This window comes from Salvelinus sp. IW2-2015, linkage group LG3 (genome assembly GCF_002910315.2).
Source record: "Salvelinus sp. IW2-2015 linkage group LG3, ASM291031v2, whole genome shotgun sequence".
In the NCBI taxonomy this organism is placed as follows: Eukaryota; Metazoa; Chordata; class Actinopteri; order Salmoniformes; family Salmonidae; genus Salvelinus; species Salvelinus sp. IW2-2015.
The window spans coordinates 20311538-20337484 of record NC_036840.1 but is presented as its reverse complement, the minus strand read 5'-3'; the positions used below and the strand labels follow the sequence as shown (position 1 = coordinate 20337484).

At 42.2% G+C, this 25947-nt stretch overlaps 1 protein-coding gene across 4 annotated transcripts in view; it reads right to left on the bottom strand.

Annotated features, from left to right (window-relative positions):
* LOC111952080 (myotubularin) overlaps nt 1-25947 on the bottom strand; it is a 64689-nt gene that overhangs the window by 11862 nt on the left and 26880 nt on the right. For all 4 annotated transcript variants that reach the window (XM_023970564.3, XM_023970572.3, XM_070435080.1 and 1 more), the window contains 10 exons: nt 13435-13545; nt 13115-13216; nt 12745-12828; nt 7880-8029; nt 7444-7629; nt 5232-5417; nt 4735-4890; nt 4403-4450; nt 3941-4033; nt 369-482 (listed from right to left, as the gene is read on the bottom strand). In XM_023970564.3, coding sequence (XP_023826332.1) covers nt 369-482; nt 3941-4033; nt 4403-4450; nt 4735-4890; nt 5232-5417; nt 7444-7629; nt 7880-8029; nt 12745-12828; nt 13115-13216; nt 13435-13545 — 1230 coding nt within the window. The remainder of the gene's footprint in view (nt 1-368; nt 483-3940; nt 4034-4402; nt 4451-4734; nt 4891-5231; nt 5418-7443; nt 7630-7879; nt 8030-12744; nt 12829-13114; nt 13217-13434; nt 13546-25947) is intronic.

Genomic DNA, 25947 nt, shown 5'->3' with positions numbered 1-25947 from the left:
AGGGGGAGGGAGCGTGGTGGGACAAAGAGGGAGAGAGACATATTAGACAGGGAAATGGTTGGAGATGAAGAGAGGGTTGGCAGTGAGAAATATTGTAGAGAAGAGAGGGTGTATTGGAAAGGAGGAAATTACCAAAAGATAGAGAAGTGGGGCTCTGACTCATTATGTTGTGGTCTCAGATACTTGCAGTTGCAGAGGAAAAGAGAGAGCGATAAACAGAGGGAGAAAAATAGATAGAGGAGAGAATGAGGAAAGTGACAGCATAACTTACGTTGGTGTCCCAGGCGCTCTCACAGTTGTAGAGGAAGAGAGAGAGGGAAACAGAGAGAGAGAGAGAGCGATAAACAGATAGTAACAGTCTGACTTACGTTGGTGTGTCTGGCGCTCTCACAGTTGTAGAGGAAGGTTCCAAAGCGACAGCTGAACAGGTGATCCAGGATGGTCATTAGGAGCCGCTCGTTGAACTCAAACGCTGTCGGGAACTGATGGGGAAATAAGGAAAGAAGAGAGGAGAAGGAGAAAGAGAGAAATGTAAAGCCTGGATGGCTTTCACTTCAGCAGTGATAAATTCATTAACTTATTTGACGAAAAGATCATGATCATTAGAAAGCAAATTATGGACTCCTCTTTAAATCTGCGTATTTCTCCAAAGCTCAGTTGTCCTGAGTCTGCACACAACACTGCCAGGACTTAGGATCAAGGGAGACATTCAAGTTTTTTTAATACTATATCTCTTGACACATTGATGAAAATAGTCATGGCCTCTAAACCTTCAAGCTGCATACTGGACCCAATTCCAACTAAACTACTGAAAGAGCTGCTTCCTGTGCTTGGCCCTCCTATGTTGAACATAATAAACGGCTACCTATCCACCGGATGTGTACCAAACTCACTAAAAGTGACAGCAATAAAGCCTTGCTTGAAAAAGCCAAACCTTGACCCAGAAGAATTAAATAAATAACTAATCGGCCTATATCGAATCTCCCATTCCTCTCAAAGCTGTTGCGCAGCAACTCACTGCCTTCCTGAAGACTAACAATGCATACGAAACGCTTCAGTCTGGTTTTAGACCCCATCATAGCACTGAGACTGCACTCGTGAAGGTGGTAAATTACCTTTTAATGGCATCAGACCAAGGCTCTGCATCTGTCCTCGTGCTCCTAGACCTTAGTGCTGCTTTTGATACCATCAATCACCACAATTATTTTGGAGAGATTGGAAACCCAAATTGGTCTACACGGACAAGTTCTCGCCTGGTTTAGATTTCATCTGTTGGAAAGATAGCAGTTTGTCTCTGTGGATGGTTTGTCCTCTGACAAATCAACTGTAAATTTCGGTGTTCCTCAAGGTTCCGTTTTAGGACCACTATTGTTTTCACTATATATTTTACCTCTTGGTGATGTCATTCGGAAACATAATGTTAACTTTCACTGCTATGCAGACAATACACAGCTGTACATTTCGATGAAACATGGTGAAGCCACAAAATTGCCCTTCCTGGAAGCCTGTATTTCAGACATAAGGAAGTGGATGGCGGCAAATGTTTTACTTTTAAACTCGGACAAAACAGAGATGCTAGTTTTAGGTACCAAGAAATAAAGAGATATTCTGTGACATCTAACAATTTATCTTGATGGTTGTACAGTCGTCTCAAATAAAACTGTGAAGGACCTCGCCGTTACTCTGGACCCTGATCTCTCTTTTGACGAACATATCAAGGCTGTTTCAAGGACAGATTTTTTTCCATCTACGTAACATTGCAAAAATCAGAAACCTTTTGTCCAAAAATGATGCAGAAAAATGTATCCATGCTTTTGTCACTTCTAAATTAGACTACTGCAATTCTCTACTTTCCGGCTACCCGGATAAAGCACTAAATAAACTTCAGTTAGTGCAAAATACGGCTGCTAGAATCTTGACTAGAACCAAAACATTGTATCATATTACTCCAGTGCTAGCCTCTCTACACTGGCTTCCTGTTAAGGCTAGGGCTGATTTCAAGGTTTTACTGCTAACCAACAAAGCATTACATGGGCTTGCTCCTACCCATCTTTCCGATTTGGTCCTGCCGTACATACCTACACGTACGCTACGGTCACAAGACACAGGCCTCCTTATTGTCCCTAGAATTTCTAAGCAAACAGCTGGAGGTAGGGCTTTCTCCTATAGAGATCCATTTTTATGGAATGGTCTGCCTATCCATGTGAGAGACGCAGACTCGGTCTCGACCTTTAAGTCTTTATTGAAGACTCATCTCTTCAGTAGGTCCTACGATTGAGGGTAGTCTGGCCCAGGGGGGTGATGGTGAACGGAAAGGCACTGAAGCGACGAACCACCCTTGCTGTCTCTGCCTTGCCGGTTCCCCTCTCTCCACTGGGATTCTCTGCCTCTAACCCTATTATGGGGGCTGAGTCACTAGCTTACTGGTGCTCTTCCATGCCATCCCTAGGAGGGGTGCATCACTTGAGTGGGTTGAGTCTCTGACATGATCTTCCTGTCCGGGTTGGCGCCCCCCTCGGGTTTGTGCCGTGGGGGAGATCTTTGTGGGCTATACTCTGCCTTGTCTCAGGGTAGTAAGTTGGTGGTTGAAGATATCCCTCTAGTGGGGGGGATTATATGCTGCCTGGTTGGCCCTGTCCGGGGGTATAGTCGGACGGGGCCACAGTGTCCCCCGACCCCTCCTGTCTCAGCCTCCAGTAATTATGCTGCAATAGTTTGTGTCCTGTGTGAATTTAAGGGCGGGCGGGCCGGGCGGGCTGGCTGGCTGCCTGCAACTGCCTGCCTCAGGACTGCCTGCCTCAGGACTGCCTGCCTCAGGACTGCCTGCCTCAGGACTGCCTGCCTCAGGACTGCCTGCCTCAGAACTGCCTGCCTCAGGACTGCCTGCCTCAGGACTGCCTGCCTCAGGACTGCCTGCCTCAGGACTGCCTGCCTCAGACTGCCTGCCTCAGGACTGCCTGCCTCAGGACTGCCTGCCTCAGGACTGCCTGCCTCAGGACTGCTGCCTCAGGACTGCCTGCCTCAGGACTGCCTGCCTCAGGACTGCCTGCCTCAGGACTTGCCTGCCTAGGACTGCTGCCTCAGGACTGCCTGCCTCAGGACTGCCTGCCTCAGGACTGCCTGCCTCAGGACTGCCTGCCTAGGACTGCCTGCCTCAGGACTACCTGCCTCAGGACTACCTGCCTCAGGACTACCTGCCTCAGGACTACCTGGCCTGATGACTCCTTGCTGTCCCCAGTCCACCGGGTCATGCTGCTGCTCCAGTTTCAACGGTTCTGCCTGCAGCTATGGAACTCTGACCTGTTCACCGGACGTGCTACCTTGTCCCAGACCTGCTGTTTTCGACTCTCTCTCTACCGCACCTGCTGTCTCTAACTCTGAATGATCGGCTATGAAAAGTCAACTGACATTTACTCCTGAGGTGCTGACCTGTTGCACCCTCGACAACCACTGTGATTATTATTATTTGAACCTGCTGGTCATCTATGAACGTTTGCACATCTTGGCCATGTTCTGTTATAATCTCCACCCGGCACAGCCAGAAGAGGACTGGCCACCCCTCAGAGCCTGGTTCCTCTCTAGGTTTCTTGCTGCCTTTCTAAGGAGTTTTTCCTAGCCACCGTGCTTCTACATTTGCATTGCTTGCTGTTTGGGGTTTTAGGCTGGGTTTCTGTATAACACTTTGTGACATCAGCTGATGTAAAAAGGGCTTGAAAAATACATTTGATTGCTTGACTGGTTCGAAAACAACTTGAAGGCTCTGTCTCAGTTAATATTTCCTTGATTCCTTGCATCCTCTCTCCTTACTTCCTTCTCAAAACCCATTGGAGAAGAAGGTCCGAGAGGGACCTTAGGCCTTCTCACCAATACGGTTGAGAAGGTGGAGACAAATTGAGATAGAGCCGTAGCCATACACAGGTGAGTGAGTGTGTGTACCTACCTGTTTGGTCATCTGCCAGACACAGTCTATGAACTGTACAAAGATAGGAGACCTATCCTGGTCTGCATGGTTCTTATCCCCGTGTCCTATCCTCTACACATACACAGACAGAGAAACAATATGGCGTGTTATCAGCTTCCTGTCACTGTAGTTTTGGTCATTTACATACTGTAAGACAGAGGTGATATCTATGCAATCACACAGTCATAACATTGCAGACAGTATAGGTGCCGTCAACAGGGAAGTTGGTACAGCTGGAACAGCTGGTACATCACATGGAGTGACAATTGCAGCCCTGGGACTGATTTATGCAAGAGTGAGGGCACATATACATTTCTAGAAATAATGAGTTATATAGAAAGAAATAAAACTCTGAACATGGACAGCACAGAGCCTGGTTTTCCTGATCAGAAATGGGATTAAATGTCTACGAGGAGAACAAAAAGCCTTTGTCTGACTTACAGAGGCAAACTTGTGTCCGAAGCTGATCCACTCCTTCTCCAGCAGCACCTGAATGAATTAATAAATGTATATTTATACATCTAGTTGCCTCATCAATTTGAGTACAACAATTCATACATACCTGGAATCCATTGAGTGTGTGATAGTGGCTGTCCTCTGTTCTTCCCTTACCCCTTCTCCTTCTTTCCCTTCCCTTCCACCCTTCCTTCCTCCTACTCACCTGAAAGCCCCTGAGGGTGCTGTAGTGGCTGTCCCCTCTTCATCACTTACCCTTTCTCTTGCTCCCACCCTCCCTCTCCCCTTTCCCCTTCTCTCCCATCCTTCTTACTCACCTGGAAGCCCCTGAGGGTGCGGTAGTGGCTGTCCAGCATCAGCATGGCCAGAGAGGTGAGCTGGGCTGTCCGGTCCCACCCATCACTACAGTGGACCACCACAGAGTTACCCCCCGATATCTTATCTGCTACCTGGATGGCTCCGGAGAGGACGAGCTGGAGAGAGGAGGAGAGTAAGAGAGCGCGAGAAAGAACAAGAGAGTTAAAGTCACTACAGTGGACCACCACACTGTTACCCCCACTGATCTTTTCTGCTACCTGGATGGCTCCCAATTACACCAGCTAGAGAAGAGAGGGGTGTTAAGGTGTGTGTGTGCCAGGGTTGGGCTCAATTCTAATTGAAGGCAGTCAGTTCAGGAAGCAAACTGAAATTCCAATTCAATGATTGACAAAGACTTCTGAAAGGGAGAAGTCATTTATTTTTTATTCAAATCACTTCCTGAATTGACTGACTTCAATTCGAATTGAGCCCAACCCTGGTGCGTGCACATCCCTACCTTGATGTGTTCTAGCCAGTGTGTAGACTCCAGACTAGACAGCCAGTGTGACTCCTCTACGTTGGGATAGACGATGTCCTTTAGCTTCTTCAGTGACTCTCTCATGACGTGGATGTTGTGTATGTCCAGAAACACCAGCTCAGCGTTCTGATAAGTATCGTCACCTTCGTAACCCCCACCCGTGGCCTATAGGGATGGAATAGAGGTCAGAGGTCACGGGTTAAGGTTAGAGAGTGATGTCATCATTCATGGACAAAATAATAATAATCACTGGCCCTGTTTGAATACTGAAAAAAATAAGGGCCATTTTGAGAACTTAAGGAGCATCAGGTACTGCTGGAATGTCTACCAATGGCATGTCCGTCTTTTTGTTCGAAATTACACTGGTCATTCTAAACATTTATAAAGTATAAATAGGCCTCATCTAAAGCGAGGGCTTGCAAAAAGACTTCACTAATGATTAGTAAATGGCTTAAGGACCTACAGCTCTGCAAAAATTAAGAGACCACTGCAAAATGATCAGTTTCTCCGGTTTTACTATTTATAGGTATGTGTTTGGGTAAAATTTACATTTTTGTTTTATTCTATAAACTACTGACAACATTTCTCCCAAATTCCAAATAAAAATATTGTCATTTAGAGAATTTATTTGCAGAAAATGACAACTGGTCAAAATAAGAAACAAAAAATGCAGTGTTGTCAGACCTCGAATAATACAAAGAAAATATTTCACAGTGGGTGCGAGACACTGTGGCTCGTAGGCCTCTCCAGGTCTCGCACCCACTGTGAGATTTGGTGGAGGATTGGTGATGATCTGGGGGTGCTTCAGCAAGGCTGGAATCGGGCAGATTTGTCTTTGTGAAGGACGCATGAATCAATCCACGTACAAGGTTGTCCTGGAAGAAAAATTGCTTCCTTCTGCTCTGACAATTTTGGTTTTAGTTTTTCCAGCAGGACAATGCTCCATGCCACACAGCCAGGTCAATCAAGGTGTGGATGGAGGACCACCATATCAAGACCCTGTCATGGCCAGCCCAATCTCCAGACCTAAACACCATTGAAAACCTCTGGAATGTGATCAACAGGAAGATGGATGGTCACAAGCCATCAAACAAAGCTGAGCTGCTTGAAGGTATGCGCCAGGAGTGGCATAAAGTCACCCAACATCAATGTGAAAGACTGGTGGAGAGCATGCCAAGACGCATGAAAGCTGTGATTGAAAATCAGGGTTATTCCACCAAATATTGATTTCTGAACTTAAAACATTAGTATTGTGTTGTTTAAAAATATGAACTAATTTTCTTTGCATTATTCAAGGTCTGAAAACACTGCATCTTTTTTGTTATTTTGACCAGTTCTGCAAATAAATGCTCTAAATGACAATATTTTATTTGGAATTTGGGAGAAATGTTGTCAGTTTATATAATAAAACTAAAATGTTAATTTTACCCAAACACATACATGTAAAACCAGAGAAAATGATAATTTTGCAGTGGTTTCAATTTTTTCCAGAGCTGTATATTCAAAATCTTAGAAAAGATCTTAGGAATCATAACATACTTTAAAAGTTGTTTATAAATGTGAATAAATTGTTTACTAATATTTACAAATGTGGAAGTAAGGATTATTAAATTAATAAACTATGTACTAATCCATTATAAATGCCTTATTCAAAGATTATTCCTTCCTTGAGGTTATTCAAACAGGGTCATTAGTAAATGCTTTGGGCTTTTGATCAGTCATTGACACACACACTGCGGGCAGAGGGCAGCTAGCTGTTAAAAGCCTCTCACTTGGGTGTCAGATATTTTGGGATTATCCTCATAGATTCCATATCAGTAGAGTCCAAACACACTCACACACAGTGTAGTTGTTGTGTCCTCTTAGCTTCTAAACTCTACCTCCTTGGTTCTGACACCAGTAAACAATGTAGGAGACTACTATCAAGGCCCTACAGTAGACAACAAGAGAACACAACATTCTATGTGGATGTCTAAAAGACACCATAGCCAACACACCTTCCAAAACATTGCACCGTATCACTCTGTCTCTATGTAGCAAAGCTTTGCTGTGACGTAGGAGCTCACAAAGAAAACTCAATACCAAAGATTCCTCGCTAGCTTGCCTGTACATGTAAATAAAAAAGGGTGGAATTGTCCCTATTTGATCCATTGACCCCATTGTGACCTTTCAGTGACCTTTGTCCCCTGACCTTGTTGGCAACGGCGTTGACGCTGGGCCGTGCGTCGTAGATGGTGAGCTTGGCGGTGCCGTTAGCCTCCCGGATCAGGTCCAGGTAGCGCTCGTCATCCTTGTTCCTCTTCCCAGACATCCCCACCAGGGGCTGGGAGCAGCGGCAGATAACGGCCTGGTTCTCACGGTGGATCCAGGATAGGACCTAGAGAGAGAGGAGAAAAAAAGACGCAGTGTGAGAGAGAGGAGAGAAAGAAAGACGCAGTGTTAGAGCGAGAGAGAGGGTTAGGTAAGTGGGGAGGTGGGAGACGTAGGGGTGTGGGAGGAAGTAAGATAGAACACAGGGATATGATAGAGGGATAAAGATATGGAGGAAAAGAAAGAAGGAAAGCGGGATAAGGTGAATAGAGAGGGCAGGAAGAGTGTGAGGATAGGATGAGGAAATGGGGATTTACCGGTATGCGTCCTCTCGACCTGAAGGTAGACACTTTCTTCAGGTCTTCCTCTGTAGCTTTGAAGGGAACAACCAGTATAGTGGGGTAGGTGTCACACAGCTCATAGTTGTCATTGATGAACGTGATGCGCCACTTGTCAGTGGGTAAGCCCTGGGGACCGGGGTAGACAAACAGCCAATCAGAGAAGAGATTGCAGGTTGTGACTCGGAGGCATTATTGGTGAAGTACAGTACTACATCACTGATGCCAGGATAAGGACAGTATTTAAAAACAGACTAAGTACAGGTACAGTGGGGCAAAAAAGTATTTAGTCAGCCACCAATTGTGCAAGTTCTCCCACTTAAAAAGATGAGAGAGGCCTGTAATTTTCATCATAGGTACACTTCAACTATGACAGACAAAATGAGATTTTTTTTCTCTCCAGAAAATCACATTTTTTATGAATTTATTTGCAAATTATGGTGGAAAATAAGTATTTGGTCAATAACAAAAGTTTCTCAATACTTTGTAATATACCCTTTGTTGGCAAGGACAGAGGTCAAACGTTTTCTGTAAGTCTTCTACAAGGTTTTCACACACTGTTGCTGGTATTTTGGCCCATTCCTCCATGCAGATCTCCTCTAGAGCAGTGATGTTTTGGGGCTGTTGCTGGGCAACACGGACTTTCAACTCCCTCCAAAGATTTTCTATGGGGTTGAGATCTGGAGACTGGCTAGACCACTCCAGGACCTTGAAATGCTTCTTACGAAGCCACTCCTTCGTTGCCCGGGCTGTGGGTTTGGGATCATTGTCATGCTGAAAGACCCAGCCACGTTTCATCTTCAATGCCCTTGCTGATGGAAGGAGGTTTTCACTCAAAATCTCACGATACATGGCCCCATTCATTTCTTCCTTTACACGGATCAGTTGTCCTGGTCCCTTGCAGAAAAACAGCTCCAAAGCATGATGTTTCCACCCCCATGCTTCAAAAGTAGGTGGTGTTCTTTGGATGCAACTCAGCATTCTTTGTCCTCCAAACACGACGAGTTGAGTTTTTACCAAAAAGTTATATTTGGTTTCATCTGACCATATGACATTCTCCCAATCTTCTTCTGGATCATCCAAATGCTCTCTAGCAAACTTCAGACGGCCTGGACATGTACTGGCTTAAGCAGGGGGACACGTCTGGCACTGCAGGATTTGAGTCCCTGGCGGCGTAGTGTGTTACTGATGGTAGGTTTTGTTACTTTGGTCCCAGCTCTCTGCAGGTCATTCACTAGGTCCCCCCGTGTGGTTCTGGGATTTTTGCTCACCGTTCTTGTGATCATTTGACCCCACGGGGTGAGATCTTGCGTGGAGCCCCAGACGAGGGAGATTATCAGTGGTCCTGTATGTCTTCCATTTCCTAATAATTGCTCCCACAGTTGATTTCTTCAAACCAAGCTGCTTACCTATTGCAGATTCCAGTCTTCCCAGCCTGGTGCAGGTCTACAATTTTGTTTCTGGTGTCCTTTGACAGCTCTTGGTCTGGCCATAGTGGAGTTTGGAGTGTGACTGTTTGAGGTTGTGGACAGGTGTCTTTTATACTGATAACAAGTTCAAACAGCTGCCATTAATACAGGTAACGAGTGGAGGACAGAGGAGCCTCTTAAAGAAGAAGTTACAGGTCTGTGAAGCCAGAAATCTTGCTTGTTTGTAGGTGACCAAATACTTATTTTCCACCATAATTTGCAAATAAATTCATAAAAAATCCTACAATGTGATTTTCTGGATTTTTTTCCCTCATTTTGTCTGTCATAGTTGAAGTGTACCTATGATGAAAATTACAGGCCTCTCATCTTTTTACGTGGGAGAACTTGCACAATTGGTGGCTGACTAAATACTTTTTTGCCCCACTGTAACTGCCAAAATAAAGAAACACCAACACAAAGTGTCTTAGGATGTTGGCCAACTACTAGGCTTGGGCAGTATACTGTATATTCCGTATACAGGGATATTTGGAAAAAGCCACGGGATGGTTTTTCAATACAGTCAATACAGTTCAAAATATTTATTTGAAATGTTTTAATACATTTGAATATTTGTAGCTACTTAAGTAAATACCTGCAGACAACTTGTGCAATACGTTAGGAGATAAAGAACATTGCATTCTTCATTTCACCTGTCACATTATTATGTAGCTTATGGTAGTTCCAAGTCACGTGGTGTTTGTTTATAAGCACACAACAACAAGAGACCAGAGTCACTCACTGTCGTGTAGCATGCACCAGGTGATCTAATTACCGTATGGAATTCACAACTAAATGTTTGCCAGCTAGATATCTTATAACTTAAGTTAACTGTCTAAAATGTGCTAAATTCCCTGCAGTTGTGCATTTGGTTTGCTAATTTAGTAGCTAGTTAGCCATCCAGCTAAGTGGTTAGCTTCTTCCCAAAAAAATCATGCATTTGCTTGGTAACAGCAGATAATTCCCTCCTGGATCAAGAGTCTTGCTGGCTAATATTTGTTTGGGGGTTCAGCAAACTGTGAGTAGCATTTTTGAGTTACTTGTATACCTGTACAGTTTAGTTCAGAAACTACAAAATGTTCGTTAGCATTTAGTTAGCATTCTCTATGAGGATTCCTTAGTACTTGTTAGCATTCTGGTAAGTGATGTTTTTTGGGCTTTGAATATGAGTACTTTTTAAATAAATACCTGCAGTCAACTTGTGCCCTAGATAATAGATAAAGCAGATTGCGTTTACCATTTCGTCGTTAGATCATTTTTCATTATGAAGCTTTTTCATTATGAAGCTTACTGTTACTAGTTTCCGAAAACAGCAGTTTGAGACAGTCGTGTATGTTTGTTTACAAAGAACAATGAGCAAAAACAAATAAAATTTTATTTGTCACATACACATGGTTAGCAGATGTTAATGCGTGCAGCGAAATGCTTGTGCTTCTAGTTCCGACAATGCAGTAATAACCAATGAGTAATCTAACTTAACAATTCCACACCTACTACCTTATACACACAAGTGTAAAGGGATAAAGAATATGTACATAAAGATATATGAATGAGTGATGGTACAGAACGGCAAAAGCAAGATGCAGTAGATGTTATCGAGTACAGTATATACATATGAGATGAGTAATGTAGGGTATGTAAACATAAGTGGCTAGTGATACATGTATTACATAAAGATGGCAAGATGCAGTAGATTATATAGAGTACAGTATATACATATACATTATATTAAGTGCCATTGTTTAAAGTGGCTAGTGATCATTTTTTAATCAATTTCCATCAATTTCCATTATTAAAATGAGCTGGAGTTGAGTCAGTATGTTGGCAGCAGCCACTCGATGTTAGTGGTGGCTGTTCAACAGTCTGATGGCCTTGAGATAGAAGCTGTTTTTCAGTCTCTCGGCCCCTGCTTTGATGCACCTGTACTGACCTCGCCTTCTGGATGATAGCGAGGTGAACAGGCAGTGGCTCGGGTGGATGTTGTCCTTGATGATCTTTATGGCCTTCCTGTGACATCGGGTGGAGTATGTGTCCTGGAGAGCAGGTAGTTTGCCCCCAGTGATGCGTTGTGCAGACCTCACTACCCTCTGGAGAGCCTTACGGTTGTGGGCGGAGCAGTTGCCGTACCAGGCGGTGATACAGCCGGACAGGATGCTCTCGATTGTGCATCTGTAGAAGTTTGTGAGTGCTTTTGGTGACAAGCCGAATTTCTTCAGCCTCCTGAGGTCTGCGCTGCTGCGCCTTCTTCACAACGCTGTCTGTGTGGGTGGACCAATTCAGTTTGTCCGTGATGTGTACACCGAGGAACTTAAAACTTGGGAGCTTCGTGAGGTGTCACTCCTGCTGCACAACTTAAGTGAGGTGATTCAGCCTAAATTCACTACTAATGTTTGCCAGCTATATATTTTATAACTATTAAGTTAACTACCTAAGATTTCCCTAATAAATTCTCACCAGCTGGGTTTTTCTAACTTGTTAGCAAAGTGACTAACGTTAGCTTGCAAGATCACGCTTCTTGGTAACAGCAACAGAGAGGATCCCCTCCTGGATTGAGATCCCTGCTGCCTAATATTTGTTTTGTGCATGCTGAAAACTGCATTTTGAGATACTTGCATAACATTATGAGCTGCGTTTTCTGTCCTAGTAGTAAATGTTTGCATACACTCATTAGCATTTACCTAGCATCTGCTATGACAATTCCTTAGTACTTGTTAGCATTTGGAGCTTTTTATTTATTTTTACATTTACCGTATATCACGGGATGGCACATGGTATGAAGGTATAGAAATCTGGATACCACCCCCAAGCCCAGCCACCACAAGCTAGAACAGCTTCAATGCACCTTGGCATAGGATTCTACAAGTGTCTGGAACTCTTGGAGGGATGCAACACCCTTCTTCCACAAGAAATTCCATCATTTGGTATTTTGTTGACGGTGGTGGAAAATGCTGTCTCAGGCGCCGCTCCAGAATCTCCCGTAAGTGTTCAATTGGGTTGAGATCTGGTGACTGAGAGGGCCATGGCATATGGTTTACATCGTTTTCATGCTCATCAAACCACTTGTGCCCTGTGGATGGCGGCATTGTTATCCAATGAGGGCATAGCCTTGGTAGACAAAATATTTTTATAACATGATTCTAAGCATGATGTGATGTTAATTGCTATATTAAGTCAGGACCCACACTTGTGTGGAAGCACATGCTTTCAATATACTTCGTATCCCTAATTTACTCAAGTGTTTCCATTATTTTGTCAGTTACATGTAAGTGACTGAGTTAAAAGCTGTGACATTGGATCTGGCTCAATAGACACATAAAACCTAGAAGACTTATCATAGCAATGTAATGACACATTTAATAAGACAATGATAAGGCTTACCTGCCGCCTGAACTCTTCCATGGGCTTGTAGACACTCCAGCCATTCTCTTCATATTTCTCCTGACTCAGGTACGCAAACAGAAGCTGAGGGAGAGAGAGAGAGAGAATGTGATTGATTGTCATTACTGAGGTTTTATTTGTCATGCAAACAACATGGGAGAGTTTCGCTAAGTAAACTGCTCTCTGTGAGTGATTGTTTGACTCTACTCTTAATGATGTGCGAAGACAAATAACAGGTCACCTCAAACTGACGAACTCTAATAAAGCACTTGTCTTGAACAATTATAGTTGTTAAACAGTTATTAAAAGTGGTAATGATATCAGGTGAGACTAAATAAAAAAGGTAGAAGGAAAAAAGGTGTGTACGTACCAGGCCATGGGATAGTGGAAAGGCGTATCTAAAGAGTATATCGAAGATGTCTCTTCTGCTGTGGCCCTCTTGCTTCAGCGCAAACCTCAGGTTCCTCATGTCCTGTTGGGAGACACACAACACACAAAATGCTGTCAGAACAAAATAAATAGTTGTAGTCTTTGATGTTGTAACTTCCTGATCCAACACTGGAATTAACATCTCTGAGCACAATGTCAAAAATAAATAAAATTGTGTTTCATTACGATTTTATCTGACAGACTAGGACTGAACCATTGTGTATAAAAGAGGGGTGTCAGGGCCATGATGAAGTATTTTACCTTGCAGGTGATGTCCAGCCCGTATGAGTTCTCCCCCCGACTGGAGGCTCCGCCCATCTTCTCCACCCGGCCAATGGCACCCAGCGGAACGTTCAGGGTCACCGACGGGTCCTATGATGTCACAAGAAATAAAAACACGTGATTGGTCCTGCTGGGATTCCAGTTGTATCACAACAGAACACGCCATAAATTGATGATTGGTGCTGCAGTGGTTGAACTGAAATCATACTTGATATTGGTATTGAGAGGGCACAAACCATATAATTGTGTAACGCACTAAACTCTTGAATATGCTTTATGTAGCCAATATTTAATATGCAAGACAGGGCAGACTTATTAAGTAAACCCTTAGTAAAGCATAGGCCCATGTAGCAGGCACTTATTCTAAATCACGTGCATCAGTTCATAGTCACCAGAGTATGTGCGTGTGTGTAGAAGTAGTATGAAGTCAGCATATTGTTAAAGTGTTGTCAGATGTTGTATTACAGACAGTGGAGTATGAGTTCCAAATGGCTCCCTACTCCATATCTAGTGCACTACTTTGACCAGAGCCATATGGGACCTATGGGTTAAAAATAGTGCACTACATAGGGAATAGGGTTCCATTTGGGACGTAGACTGGAGTAAAGAGCATTACTGCTGCAGTAGTGTCCCTGTAGACTGTTATAACCTACTCCATCACTGACACACACTCAATTACACACGCACATGCACAGACTCACACAGACACACACACACACAGATGCACGAGCACACACACCACTCTCCCTGACTGATGATCTCCGATAGAGCCAACCTTGGGACCTCCACGTCTGCTCCATCTATCATTCTCTAACCATCCCTCTTCTCTCTTGTTCTCCTCCCTCCGTCAACAATGCCCCCATACCTCTCCATGGATTACAACTAACAGAAACTGAAAACAATTCTGCAAGTGCCCACGAAACTGTGCCAAACATTGGTGGTGCCAGGAGAAAGAGAGAGGGAGGAGGAAAGAGTGAGCGAGAGAGAGAGAGAGAGAGAGGGATGAAAAAGCAAGAGGGGGATATGGGATTCCCCACTTTTTGTTGTGTTGGAGATTAACTTCTTTGGTATAGGGGGCAGCATTTTCACTTTTGGATGAATTTTGTGCCCATAGGGAACTGCCTCCTACTCTGTCCCACATGCTAATATATGCATATTATTACTACTATTGGATATAAAACACAATGAAGTTTCTAAAACTGTTTGAATGATGTCTGAGTATAACAGAAATCATATGGCATGCAAAAACATGAGAAAAAATCCAAACAGGAAGTGAAAAATCTGAGAGTGGTCGTTGTTAAAGTCATCACCTATTCAATTCCCTGTAATATATGGATCTGTTTGCACTTCATACACCTTCCACTAGATGTCAACAGTCAGTAGAACGTGGAATGAAGCTTATGCTGTGTTGTGGGACCGGATGGGAAGGGAATGAGTCAGTGGTCTGGCAGATTGCCAGTTCTTGGTCACGCGCTTTCCTCATTATATCGTCTTGCGTTCCATTACTTATAGAGACTGAAAAGAATTCTCCGGTTGGAACCTTATTGGATATAAATGATAACAACATCCTGAAGATTGATTCTCTACTTACTTTGACCAGTTTATTCGACCTGGAATATAACTTTTTGAAGTTTTCGTCCGACGTTTGCCTGCATCTGCGCGAGAGTTTGGACACGTGCACTACACATGCTAGTAAAATTAGCTAATTGGACATAAGTAATGGACATTATCGAACAAAACAACGATTTATTGTGGAACTAGGATTCCTGGCACTGCATTCTGATGAAGATAATCAAAGGTAAGGGAATATTTGTGATGTAATTTCGTATTTCTGTTGACTCCAACATGGCGGAGAAATGTTGTTACTATCTGAGCGCCGTCTCAGATTATTGCATAGTGTGCTTTTTACGTAAGGTTTTTTAAAAAGTCTGACACAGCGGTTGCATTAGGAACAAGTGTATCTTTAATTATATGTAAAACATGTATCTTTCATCAAAGTTTATGATGAGTATTTCTGTTATTTGACGTGGCTCTCTGTAATTACTCCGGATATTTTGGAGGCATTTCTGAACATGGCGCCAATGTAAACCGAGATTTGTGGATAAAAATATGCACATTATCGAACATAAATGTATTGTGTAACATGTCATACGAGTGTCATCTGATGAAGCTGTTCAAAGGTTAGTGATTAATTTTATCTCTATTTCTGGTTTTTGTTAGTACTATCTTTTGCTGGGAAAATGGCTGTGTTTTTCTGTGGCCATGTACTGAGCTAACATAATTGTTTGGTGTGCTTTCCCCGTAAATCCTTTTTGAAATCAGACATGTTGGCTGGATTCACAACATGTGTAGCTTTAATTTGYTGTCTTTCATGTGTGATTTCATGAAAGATTGATTTTTATAGTAATATATTTGAATTTGGCGCGCTACATTTTTTCTGGATTTTGGCCAAGTGGGACGCTACCGTCCTATCCTAGAGAGGTTAACGTCTTGTCTAAAACAGGAAGAATAAAAGTGAAAATACCAGAGAGACTGGATTACACTTAGAGGCACAATATTGCTTTATTTAAGAGTGTGTGTTTATATCCATATCCAAATAACCTGGACAGTGCCAAGTCACACACAACTACACACAGACAGCAATAGCAGACACACACAGTATTGGAACGCTTGACTACGGACCTCTTCTCACTACGAGAGATTGCCTACAGTAAAAATCATAATAGCAGAGAAATGTTTTTGAAACAGCTGAGATGTATAATCATGTTCCTTATTATTAGCGACATGTTACATTTCGTTTTTACCTGAAATTGCAGTATAAGCCGGTTAATCTGAAATTGACGTCGTAGCTTTAAAGTAATCTCAGAACTCCATTTATTCCATTGCAAAAGCAAGCAGGAAAGCAAGCAGCAACTCCCCAGTGAATTAACAACTGTTTCAGTCACAATTAGCTTTTTTCCATGTAGCCCTACCTATTTGCATGATATTGATGAAATGAAGCATGGCTTGTTCTAAYCCTGGCTGAAAATCAATCTAGCTAGGTATTGTTCAGCTAACGTTGGCAGAAATAAACATTCAGCTAACTAATGTTAGGCAACTAAGCTAGCAAGTTACTATTTTACATTTTGCAGGATGAAATCTTTTGAGATGCACCATCTCATTTTTAAGTCTCCAAATAAATAATTTCAAAAAACAATTCTAAATAACAAGAATAATATGGCAACTACTGTCTAATAATAGAGACAAAAAGTTGTAAAACTACAAAATGGGCCTACATCTAAAACTGCTGCAATTACTAATACAACTAATAAAACTAAGTACCTAAAATATATATATTTTTTGCAACTGCACATGAAGAAACTTTTAAATTACTTGAAATGTTCCTCATTGACTGACCTTCATGTCTTAAAGTAATGGACTGTCGTTTCTCTTTGCTTATTTGAGCTGTTCTATGAAGTTGGTATTTTACTAAATAGGGCCATCTTCTGTATACCTTGTCACAACACAACTGATTGGCTCAAACGAAGAAAGAAAGAAATTCCACAAATGAACTTTTAACAAGGCACACCTGTTAATTGAAATGCATTCCAGGTGACTACCTCATGAAGCTGGTTGAGAGAATGCCAAGAGTATGCAAAGCTGTCATCAAGGCAAAGGGAGGCTAATTTGAAAAATCTCAAATAAAAAATATGATTTGTTTAACACTTTTTTGGTTACTACACGATTCCATGTGTTATTTAATAGTTTTGATGTCTTCCCTATTATTCTACAATGTAGAAAATAGTACAAATAAAGAAAAACCCTGGAATGAGTAGGCGTGTCCAAACTTTTGAATGGTACTGTATGTCACTTAAAATAATGTTGGACCTTCTGTTAAAATGACACTACTTTAAATGAACACTAAGGCCATGCTCTACCTTCAACATGACAATGTTGTCATTGGACCAGTATTATTTGTGACCGACCGCCTTGATTCGGTCTTAAGTAGCAAAATTTGATATTGTGTTTTTTACATTGGATAAAAGCTGACACACAAAGCTACATTTGAGGAACAATGGGAAAGTAATTCTGCTTTGAAAGTTAATAAACTTGTAACCTCACTTTTGAGAAAATAGCAATTGAATGTTTTGGTATCTACTGGAGAGCTCTTTGTCTACACCCATTCGGCATCGTTCACACCCTCTTAAGCTTTAGCACCACCCATCTCTTTAAGGGTTGATCTGAGCGTTCTGTCCTAACAACAACAGTCAAACACCCAAGCTAACTGGCAAACATTGTTAAGACATGTTGCTAGCTAGCTAGGTAAACAATGAACCATAATCCCAACTCATGACATTATTACCCTGCTTGAATCTGCAGGTAACTAACTAACCAACCAGCAAGCTAGCTAACATTAGGCTATAACTAGCAAAGCAAATGGCTCTGAGATAAGAATAATAAAATTACACACATTATTAGCTAGCTAACAGTACACAAACTTGAAATGAAAGTGTCAAAAATAGAAATGTGTAATATCTGAAAATGTAGCTAGTTAGACTATCTTACCTGTATACATCATGGATGGACGCTTCTCCCTGTCACAGATGCTATGGCTGCCCTTAGTTTGAAGAGTTAATCAAGAGACAGGTGTTTTCTCCATCTCCTAAGCTATCATACTCTAATTCCACTGATTTCAACAAGCCGCGTTAAACAGGATTACCTACACATACTGACCAGCTCAAATAGACAGAAGCGTGCGATATGGCAGACCAATCCGACTCATCTCTCGGCACGTCCAGCCCACCCATTAACTCAGCCAATCATGGCTAGCGGGAAGGTTGCTGACTTTTTCTGTGGCTAAACCAACTAGGCCCGTAATTGAACAATTGTATTTGTATTTACAGATGGCATACAAGTCTGTTATTAAGGCACATTAAAGTGCACATGTTCCAGAAGGGATTTCTGCCCCCAAAATATGCATTTTAAAAGAAAAGAAAAAGTACACATTCAAATGGCTCTCCAGTGAAGTAGTGACCCGAGACATAAACTAGCTTCCTGAAACGAGTCACATTTAGTCTTTTATTACAACTATTGCATATTTTCTTGTTATTATCCAATTTCCTCTAAAGGGGTAAGGCGCAGGGGAAGGAGGCTGCTTTTTGGAAGTGGTGTGGAATGGTTGGCGAGCTGCGGACACCCTACCAGTTCCTGTATTGGCCATTAGAGCTACAGCTTCCAATGCTACAAGGAAGTGCACAATGAAGCACCTGTGCATGCAGCAATGTGTTGAGGTTGTGAAAAGTCCTGACAGGGACATCATCAGACTGGCCGTGAAGAAGGTGCCCTCTGACTCTGTAGAGACACTTTCATGGTTGCTCACATAGTTGGAGTCATAGGGACCTGAGATCCCAAGGACTGTCCTATAGTGTAAGAGAATTGAAGACTGTTCTTTTCTGTACAAGTTTTTCAGAATTTCCCTGGGAATAAATCTGTGCATCCAGCAAGAGCAGAGGACACAATGGAAAACAGGTTGAGACAAGTACCACTCAGCCACCCAAGCACATAAAACGGCACATCATCGCAGCCTTGAAAGAAGACTAATCTAATCTCAGAGTTGTGATGGCTAGGCTACTTCAGCATTGGGAATGGGGGTAGATTTTAAGGGTGTCCAACATGTAGTCAACTATGGACCACCTCAAGACGTCCAGTCTTAATTGCAGGCATATGGAAGAGCGGGGAGCGCCTTCAAAGTACAGAGATCCTTGATGAAAACCTGCTCCAGACCGCTCAGGACCTCGGAAGGTGAACCTTCCAACAGGACAACAACCCTAAGTACATAGCCAAGACAACGCAGGAGTGGCTTTGGGACAAGTCTCAATGTCCTTGAGTGGTCCAGCCAGAGCCCGGACTTGAACCTGATCGAACATCTCTGGAGAGACCATTGAATAGCTGTGCAGCAACACTCCCCAACCAACCTGACAGAGCTTGAGAGGATCTCTAGAGAAGAATGGGAGAAACTCCCCAAATACAGGTGTGTGAAGCTTTTTATTTAACTAGGCAAGTCAGTTAAGAACAAATTCTTATTTACAATGATGGCCTACACCGGCCAAACCTGGACGACGCTGGGCCAATTGTGCCCCGCCCTATGGGACTCGCAATCACGGCCGGTTGTGATTGTGGCTTGTAGCGTCATACCCAAGAAGACTCAAGGCTGTAATCGCTGCTAAAGGTGCTTCAACAAAATGAATGCGTAAAGGGCCTGAATACTTATGTAAATGTGTTATTTCAGTTTGTGGAAAAAAATAGATATATTAAAAAGAAACTATTTTGTAGATTGATGAGGGAAGAAAATAAAAAAACAATTTAATACATTTTAAAATAAGGCTGTAACGTAACAAAATGTGGAAAAAGTAAAGGGGTCTGAATACTTTCCGAATGCACTGTATCCTGTAACATGGAAGACAGCTTGTCAGAGTTTCAAATAGTACAAGCTGCAGGCGGGTGAAACTGTTCCAGCTCTTTCATGATGTCACGCAACCAGTATCACCCAAACATGACCGCTGTAACAATTGTGCTACCTCATGCAACTGCAATGATGTATGTGAGGGCAATTCAAGTCCTTGGGAGAGGCATGCTGGACAACAATTACAACCAAGACATAGGCTGGTGATTGAAGAGCATAGGTAATACCCGAGAGAGAAATTACATGACCTTGCACTTGAGATGGCACACACAGGTGTTCATGGGAGTCTCGGTTTATTACACATCAGCCAATGAGGGTAAGCCTGACAAAATCATAAACAACATTCTGAGCACAATTGCCTTATGTTTCTCAGTTGAGGAAATGTTTCTGCTCTGCCCATTACTGACATAAGACATGCAATATCCCTAGTGTTTATCATCAGAGGTTTTTGGAGATGAGAAACACTTTAGATGATGATTATGATTCAGCGTTGGGACAACGTAAGTCTTTTGCAAACATGACTGTCTATACATTGGGACTTTTTTCATGCTGTGTCGATTAATATTGTAGGCACTCTCATATATACTTAACACTTCAAAAGACTTAGGGTATGTAGTCTAGGATATTATTGTTGTGGAAACCATTGAGCTGTGTGGAATAGTAGAACGTATGCCATACACACTGTAAATAAATACTTTTGCTTAAATATTTGTTCTTATACCCATTTTGAGTTATCTAAAGTATATAGTGGGCAAAGATGTGAACCGTCACCCATAGTTACTTGTTCATAAAGTGCATTTTTTAATCTCCCTTTTCTCCATCACTTGACTTCAATACATCATCCATATTTGAAAACATTAATGCTCGGTGGATTGTATGACTATTGTAAATGAACTTTTAGTTGCCTTTATTTGATGAAATAAGTAACTAATTGTACTACTATCAACTTTACAAGTATAAAAAGTGTACACTTTCCCCTCTAGAGTTGGCATAGAGAATTGATAAAAGGCTAGGCTATAGCATTTGTGATACTGCTCTTGCATTAGTGTACACATCACAGCCCAAAAAACGTCTTCCTATTTAAAGTTTAAGACAGCAACAACAGGAAGAATGTTAACAGTACATAATAATTGTAAGTAAAAGACATTATACCAATAAAATGGTAAATAGATGGTAAAGAAAATGTACATACAATACCTTCAGAAAGTATTCACACCCCTTTACTTTTTTCACATTTTGTTGTGTTACAGAAAAAAGGTGCATTATGCAGACCATTTCCTGGTTTCAAAAATTCTAAATCGTTCGCCTAATTTCAGTATGTGTGACAAAACCAGCAGTCATTGAATCATTGTACCATCTAAACCGCTGTGAAATATATATACAGTGGGGAGAACAAGTATTTGATACACTGCCGATTTTGCAGGTTTTCCTACTTACAACGCATGTAGAGGTCTGTAATTTTTATCATAGGTACACTTCAACTGTGAGAGACGGAATCTAAAACAAAAATCCAGAAAATCACATTGTATAATTTTTAAGTAATTAATTTGCATTTTATTGCATGACATAAGTATTTGATACATCAGAAAAGCAGATCTTAATATTTGGTACAGAAACCTCTGTTTGCAAATACACAGATCAAACGTTTCCTGTAGTTACGTACCAGAGGTTTTGGCACACACTGCAGCAGGGATTTTGGCCCACTCCTCCATACAGACCTTCTCCAGATCCTTCAGGTTTCGGTGCTGGCGCTGGGCAATACGGACTTTCAGCTCCCTCCAAAGATTTTCTATTGGTTCAGGTCTGGAGACTGGCTAGGCCACTCCAGGACCTTGAGATGTTTCTTACGGAGCCACTCCTTAGTTGCCCTGGCTGTGTGTTTCGGGTTGTTGTCATGCTGGAAGACCCAGCCACGACCCATTCAATTTCTTACTGAGGGAAGGAGGTTGTTGGCCAAGATCTCGCGATACATGGCCCATCCATCCTCCTCAATACGGTGCAGTCGTCCTGTCCCCTTTGCAGAAAAGCATCCCAAAGAATGATGTTTCCACCTCCATGCTTCACGGTTGGGATGGTGTTCTTGGGGTTGTACTCATCCTTCTTCTTCCTCCAAACACGGCGAGTGGAGTTTAGACCAAAAAGCTCTATTTTTGTCTATCAGACCACATGACCTTCTCCCCTTCCTCCTCTGGATCATCCAGATGGTCATTGGCAAACTTCAGACGGCCTGGACATGCGCTGGCTTGAGCAGGGGTCCTTGCGTGCACTGCAGGATTTTAATCCATGACGGCGTAGTGTGTTACTAATGGTTTTCTTTGAGACTGTGGTCCCAGCTCTCTTCAGTCATTGACCAGGTCCTGCCGTGTAGTTCTGGCTGATCCCTCACATTCCTCATGATCATTGACCGCACGAGGTGAGATCTTGCATGGAGCCCAGACCGAGGCTGATTGACCGTCATCTTGAATTCTTCCATTTTCTAATAATTGCCCAACAGTTGTTGCCTTCTCACCAAGCTGCTTGCCTTTTGTCCTGTAGCCATCCAGCCTTGTGCAGGTCTACAATTTTATCCTGATGTCCTTACACAGCTCTCTGTCTTGGCCATTTGTGGAGAGGTGGCGTCTGTTTGATTGAGTGTGTGGACAGGTGTCTTTTATACAGGTAACGGTTCAAACAGGTGCAGTTAATACAGGTAATGAGTGGAGAACAGGAGGGCTTCTTAAAGAAAAACTAACACGTTGTGAGACCGGAATTCTTACTGGTTGGTAGGTGATCAATACTTATGTCATGCAATAAAATGCAATTAATTACTTAAAAATTATAAATGTGATTTTCTGGATTTTGTTTTTATAGATCCGTCTCTCACAGTTGAAGTGACCTATGATATATAATTCAGACCTCTACATGCTTTGTAAGTAGGAAAACTTGCAAAATCGGCAGTGTATCAAATACTTGTTCTCCCCACTGTATATATATATTTTTTTTTTACCCCCTTTTTCTCCCCAATTTCGTGGTATCCAATTATTAATAGCTACTGTCTTGTCTCATCGCTACAACTCCCGTACGGGCTCGGGAGAGACGAAGGTCGAGAGCCATGCGTCCTCCGAAACACAACCCAACCATGCGTCGTCCCATGGACCTCCCGGTCGCGGCCGGCTGCGACAGAGCCTGGGCTCGAACCCAGAGTCTCTGGTGGCACAGCTAGCACTGCATCGCAGGCTTGCTGTGAAATATCTTTGAATCTGGTGTACAAACCAGTAAAAGACGAAAAAAACGAAACTTAAGAACAGGAAGCATAGAAATAGTGCACATAGAACAGATCTGCTTCTTCAACTTGTTTTCAATGAGAATGATACATTTATAACTCACATTTCTATGTGAATTTGGTCAGGTCGCCCAAAAAGTTATTGCAGCAATACCCCATAATGTCAAAGTGGAATTTTGTTTGTAGAACATTTTAGAAATGTATTAAAAATGAAAAGCTGAAATGTCTTGAGTCAATAAGTATTCGACCCCTTTGTTATGGCAAGCCTAAAGAAGTTCAGGAGTAAAAATGTGCTTAAATTGCATAATAAGCTGCATGGACTCAGTCTGTGTTCAATAATAGTGGTTAACATGATTTTTGAACGACTACACCATCTCTGTACCCTACACATACAGCGAATTGTAAAGTTCGTCAGGACAATCACGTAAAACACAAGGCCAAACATACACTGGAGTTGACGATAACATTGAATGTTCCTGAGTAGCATAGTTATAGTTTTGACTTAAATCTGCTTGGGAAAATCTATGGCAAGACTTGAACATGGCAGTCTAGCAATGATCAACAAACAACTTGGCAGAGCTTGAAGAATTTTTTAAGTAAATGGGCAAATATTGTACAATCCAGGTTTGCAAAGCTCTTAGAAACTTACCCAGAAAGACTCACAGCTGTAATCGCTGCCAAAGGTGCTTGTACAAAGTATTGACTGAGGGGTGTGCATGCTTATGTAAATTAGATATTTCTGTATCTCATTTTCAAATCAAATAAATTAGCAAACGTTTATAAATACATGGTTTCACTTTGCCATAATGGGGTATTGTGTGTAGATGGATGAGAAAAAATATATTTTGAATCCATTTTAAATTCAGGTTGTAACACAACAAAATGCGGAATAAGTCAAGGAGTATGAATACTTTCTGAAGGCTCTGTATAATATTTTCTGTTAAATAATTACACAAATAAATGCACTGAAGAATGTAACGGTATAAAAGTAAATACAGGTTGAGTCTACATTGTCATTGGTTTCAGTACTACATCTTCTTTCCTCTTTCCTACATTACTTCTCTAATTGCGGCGTTTAAGATTATTTCTATTCTAGGGTCTCAACACTGCAGCTGAAATCAACTGTCAATGTTTGTGCCTCTGCCTGCGTGCCAAATGAGCAGACAGTTGGTTCTTCTCACCAGTGTAAGCTCAGTTTGTGGTTGTTGATCCACAACTATAGTTCCTCATAGTCCAATTTGTGCAATAGCTATATTTGGAAGTTCCGGAAGCTTGGGTAAATAAAACCTGCCAGGTGTCAAAGCAAACAAATTCTGATAAAGAAGCACACTTACTATATGGTCGATGTCCTCAGATCTACTTGAGATTGAGTGCTTTCCACACTCTGGCTTCAGCTCACGGTCTTTATCAAATCGATGCATGAGGTCTGTCTGCTCTCCAATGGTCCTGCTGACTTTCTGTGCAATGTCAAACTTGACACGGGCCCGTTGATGTTGCATGAGGTCTTTTGTGTGGCACACATGGGGTTCGCAGTTCAAGTCTAACGCTATGTTGTTTTCTGATCCACCACCTGTATTCACTGTGCGGTTCCACCGGAGTCTCCGAGACACACTGGGGCTTTATGGAGGCTAGATCAAACTGCCGTTTCAGCCCCTCCAGGCTGTTTTTTCTTCCCTTGGCTTGCCTAAAATGCAGCGTTTTTGAATTTCCACAGCCTGCAGGTTCTCTCCATCACCCTCATGTATAGAATGTATACACACAGGCCACTGTGATAAATGAAAAGTGTATCAACTGCATTGTCTGTGTTTTTTAGATCTGGCTTCAATTTTAGCTTGATTATAGACAACTGATATCTTGTGTTCTTTTTGCTGATGGTGACTCAGTTCTTTCTGACTTCGGGAAGGCCGGATGGCTAAAGCCATGATAGTGACAGGTCAGCATCTGTGGTTGTTTGTCCTGCGTTTTGGCTTTTCTCCACTAAGCTGGCGGTGGAAACCTGTGTCATCGTTCATGACATAGGTGTCTACTATGGTAAACATCTGAGCATCAAACCACTTGTGTTTTTCAGTGGCAGATGTTTGAAATCTTCTGGTGGACTATGTCTGTGTAGTGTCCTGCGCTGAAGCCATGCTAAAGTAATTGAGCGTAGCTGTGATGACGGAGGCATCTGTTCCATCTTTTAAAAAATTCCAAACATGGCCTGTAATTGTCTCCAACTGCACTTTGAGTCACATTTCTTCTGTTCACCATGTTCCTTAATTGGTTCAAAGTTCACATTTCTCCATTGGACGTTGTCTTGTAGAGGTCGGTAAAGTTGATTGCGCAGTGGAAGTCCGTAAAAGGCAGGCAGTAAGTCTTCGACTTTGTCCATGGGTTCAAGGGCATTTTTCAAACGTCCAATTGCTGCATTTGCATTTTGTTTTGTCCACTGATCKCTTGTTAACGTCAACTTCCCATGTGGGGTTTGAGTGTTCTTGCCATCTACTTCAATGGAAGAATAAGGGACATAACGTCATTAAGTAGATTGATCGTCCTCATCATGTCTTTTGAACGTATTTCATTTTCATCCAGTAGCCCTAAAGGAATTAAATCTGATTTCCTTGTCATTACATCTGAGTAATTGTGAGGTATGTGCCATTTAACAGACTTGTAGTGCTCAAATTATGGTAACTGTCTCACAACGACACGTCCCACAAGCTCTTAGAATTCAATCTTTAGATATTGTTTGTCGTCAGTGTTTGGAACAAATGTGGATATAGGAAATTGAAGGACTTATATGGAGACCTGT